This window comes from Zingiber officinale, chromosome 3A (assembly GCF_018446385.1).
Source record: "Zingiber officinale cultivar Zhangliang chromosome 3A, Zo_v1.1, whole genome shotgun sequence".
Classification (NCBI taxonomy): domain Eukaryota; kingdom Viridiplantae; phylum Streptophyta; class Magnoliopsida; order Zingiberales; family Zingiberaceae; genus Zingiber; species Zingiber officinale.
The window spans coordinates 98,864,337-98,867,855 of NC_055990.1; the positions used below are offsets into that span (position 1 = coordinate 98,864,337).

Genomic DNA, 3,519 nt, shown 5'->3' on the forward strand with positions numbered 1-3,519 from the left:
GTATATATATATATATATATATATATTAGAATTTAAATTCTGTCTTCTTATCTATGCAACATATCCATGAGCAAAATCTTTTAATTTTTGTCCATACTACTCCAATGCCGTGTTGGGTAGATTGATTGAATTAATGCACACGTTTATCTCATAATTATAGTTTCTTGATAAGCCCCAATAAATTCCTATTAATTCCAGGGTCATTTTCGCATTGACGGCATGGACAACAACATGGGCAACGAATTGAAAACACCCCCTAAGTCGTTTTCAGCAAACTTACAGTTTACCCTCTCATGCTTTAAAAGCTTCATTATCTCCCTCGTAGAGTTTGTTTATGCACTTTATAGAAACTTAAAGGGAGTGAAATAAAATGGACATGAGAAAACTCACCAAGGTAAGTTTTATGCCTAGTTTACTCCGTAAGGCCAACAATACGAGGATGAATTATCCTTGTGGATATATGAGGGTTAGATGTAAACAAAATAATAAACTTGGTGATGGCAGTGAGCTCCCGGCAAAGCGACGACTAGGCTCACGAGTAGACCATGAACTTGGGGCCAAGAGGTCGCCGTGACTTTTCAACTAGCAATCATTGTAAGCTTGCACGGAGGCCGCGGGCTCAAGACTAGTGACCATTGTTCCAAGGCCATGGGCTCATCGTTAGGCTCATGACAAGCACGAAGGGGTGTTTAAGAGGAAATGAAATAGTGCTCCATTTGATTTTAAGCATATTAATGCAATCGTGCCCTCGGTGATCTAACTATTTTTTTTAATAGTAGACAAAGAATTTAGCTAAAAATGGATATAAAGACTCACCCTTGCCGCAGTATTTTTGCAACAAACAACCATGGTAAGAAGGCTGCGAGCGCATTGTTAGGCTCATGACAAGCATTGTTAGGCTCATTGTTAGGCAGAGAGCTCTTAAACGAATCAAGAATCTAGCCAAAATTAATCCATGAATAGATTGAAAACTTACCATATTAATTAACATTTGTCCTGAGTGATCTAACTATTTTTTTAATGCTAGACAAAGAACTTAGATATGAAAACTCACCATTGTCGTGGTGATTTTGCAACAAACAACCATTGTAAGCTTGCAAGAAGGCCACGAGCTCAAGACTAGCGGCCATTGTTCCAAAGTCGTGAGCTCATTGTTAGGCTCACGACAAGCATGAAGGGGTTCTTGATCTTAAACGAAATAAGAACCTAGCTAAAATGAATACATAAATAGATTGAAAACTTATCATATTAGTACAATCACACCCTCAATGATCTAATTATTTCTTTAATGCTAGACAAAGAACTTAGCTAAAATGAATATGAAAACTCACCAATGTCGCGGTGATTTTGCAACAAACAACCATTATTCCAAAGTCGTGAGCTCATTGTTAAGCTCGCGGTGAGCATGGAGGGGGTGCTTGATCTAAACGGAAAAAAAAAAAAAAAAAAAAACCTAGCTAAAATCAATACATAAATAGATTGAAAACTTATCATATTACTGCAATTGTGCCCTTTAAATTAAAATCAAACATGAAGCCTTAATGATGCAAAAGGTTGGAACCGCCAACCCAGCGGCCCCCTCACCCCGGCCCCACAAGTATGAGAGGGAGTAAATCACGGTGAATACGGATTATCAAACATGAAGCCTTAATGAGATCTAACTATATGTGAGCAGATAAGGATTATATAGTACAAAACCCTCAATAGTTCCTTTATGACAAATTTGAAAAAATTAAGGGCGTAAAATTGATATTTATTAAACTATGCGTGGTGAAGTGAAATTTTTGTCAATTTTTTATGAAGAACAAGACGACAACAACGGAATCGAATCCGAAATTAGTCGTTAAAGAGAGCGAACCGCGGAAGTCGGCGGAGGAAGAGGGCGGCGGCCGCCTACCGGTGGATCGCGAGGGCAGTAGCGGCGGTGGGCGCCGAGCTGGCGATGAGCGACTTGTAGATCTCGACGAGCACCTTCTCATCGTACTCCTTCACCATCGGTACCGCGAAGCCCATCCCCCACGCATCCCCGCCGTAGGAGACGCCGGCGGGGACCGCGCGGGAGAGCGCGAACATCATCTGCACGTAGGCGTCGCGGATCCGAGCGAGGATGCGGCGGGGGGAGGCCGCCCGTCGGAGGCGCAGCAAGACGAGACGAGGGGAAATCTTGATCCGCCAGAAGCGGCGGCGGCGGCAGCTGCTACGACTGGGGTCTCCTTCTTTCCCTCCGCCGAGCACCGCGATGGCGAGGCGACGGCGGCGGGAAGCACCGCCTCCTCCGACCCGATTGTAGCCGCGCCGCTTCCAGAATCCCTTGAGTCCGCCCTTGTTGGACTCCATGGCCGCCCTAGTCCGCCTCCGCCTGGATCTGGTGGCGGCGAGGGAAGAAGCAGCGCATTTAAAGAAGGGGATGCTACAGGTCAGAAGGACGCACCACCCCAACCTTATCAGTGTACTCACACTCTACTCAAAGGGGCCCACGAGGGAAGGTGGACCCCAACCTACGGGTGAGGATTAATGCGTACTAATTTTGATGTTCTACGGACCACGTTGCAGATGAAATAATCTGCTTTTCTATTCTCAATAACGACGCGCTGTAAAATATTTGTTAGGATAATAAATTTAGAACGTTTATATTTACTACAAATAGGGATGAATTTGGTAGAGTATAATTAATTTAGCCATCGAATTAATATTTCATTGTAAATTAACTTTTGAACTCGGTTATTAATTTAATGACAAAATTAAAATCAAATCATTGCTTGTGACACGCACCAATAAAACGAAGGAATCTTAGTGCGGTAGCCTCGACGGCCTCCCTGCGGCGGACGATGTGGCTCCAAGCAGAAGCGAGGACGCACCCAGCGGGCCTGCTAGCGTCGGGGGCCCTGAATGAGAAGAGGAATTGAAGGCCGGCGACATGATCAGGAACGAGAGATTTACGATTCTGCCGTTTTCGGGAATCAGGGAATCCAAAGAAAACAATTGTTAGCACAGAATATAGACAAGAAAAAAAATTCAATCGTAGGAAGACGATGAACAATATCGAATAAAAATATATACAAACAACAAGTTTGAGACAATTAAAAGTAACAGAAATAATTGATCGCAGGATTTTTTTTTTCTTCAGCAGATCTATCTGTTCGCTATTGCCTTTCTTACTCTATATGCTCTGACCTCCACAGGTTAAAGGACCCTCTTGTCCACTTTTTTATGGACTAATGATGGTCCATAACTTAATTGTGGCTGGATCATAGCCGCAATCCGATCTGGCCACAGTTAGTTGTAAATTTTCTGGGTCAACCTTTCTACCTAGGTTGTAGTTTAGGACAGAATAGGCGGCGGAGGCCGTCCAGAGGCCGCCGTGGTCAACGGGTAGCTGGGTTGTCGGGCGCCGAGCAATAAGCGGCCTCTAGGCAGCTTTCGGCCGCCTAGCCCAGGGACGGATCCAGAAATTTAAATTAGGGGGCTTAAACTTAATATAATAAATTATGTCATAAAAATATAATAGATTGTATATAT

At 43.6% G+C, this 3,519-nt stretch overlaps 1 protein-coding gene across 1 annotated transcript; it reads right to left on the bottom strand.

Moving 5' to 3' along the window:
• Positions 1–1,893: 1,893 nt before the first annotated feature.
• Positions 1,894–2,337, bottom strand: LOC122050534. Its single transcript, XM_042611428.1, has one exon. It carries the CDS (start codon positions 2,335–2,337, stop codon positions 1,894–1,896), a length of 444 nt encoding a protein of 147 aa, XP_042467362.1.
• Positions 2,338–3,519: the final 1,182 nt, after the last annotated feature.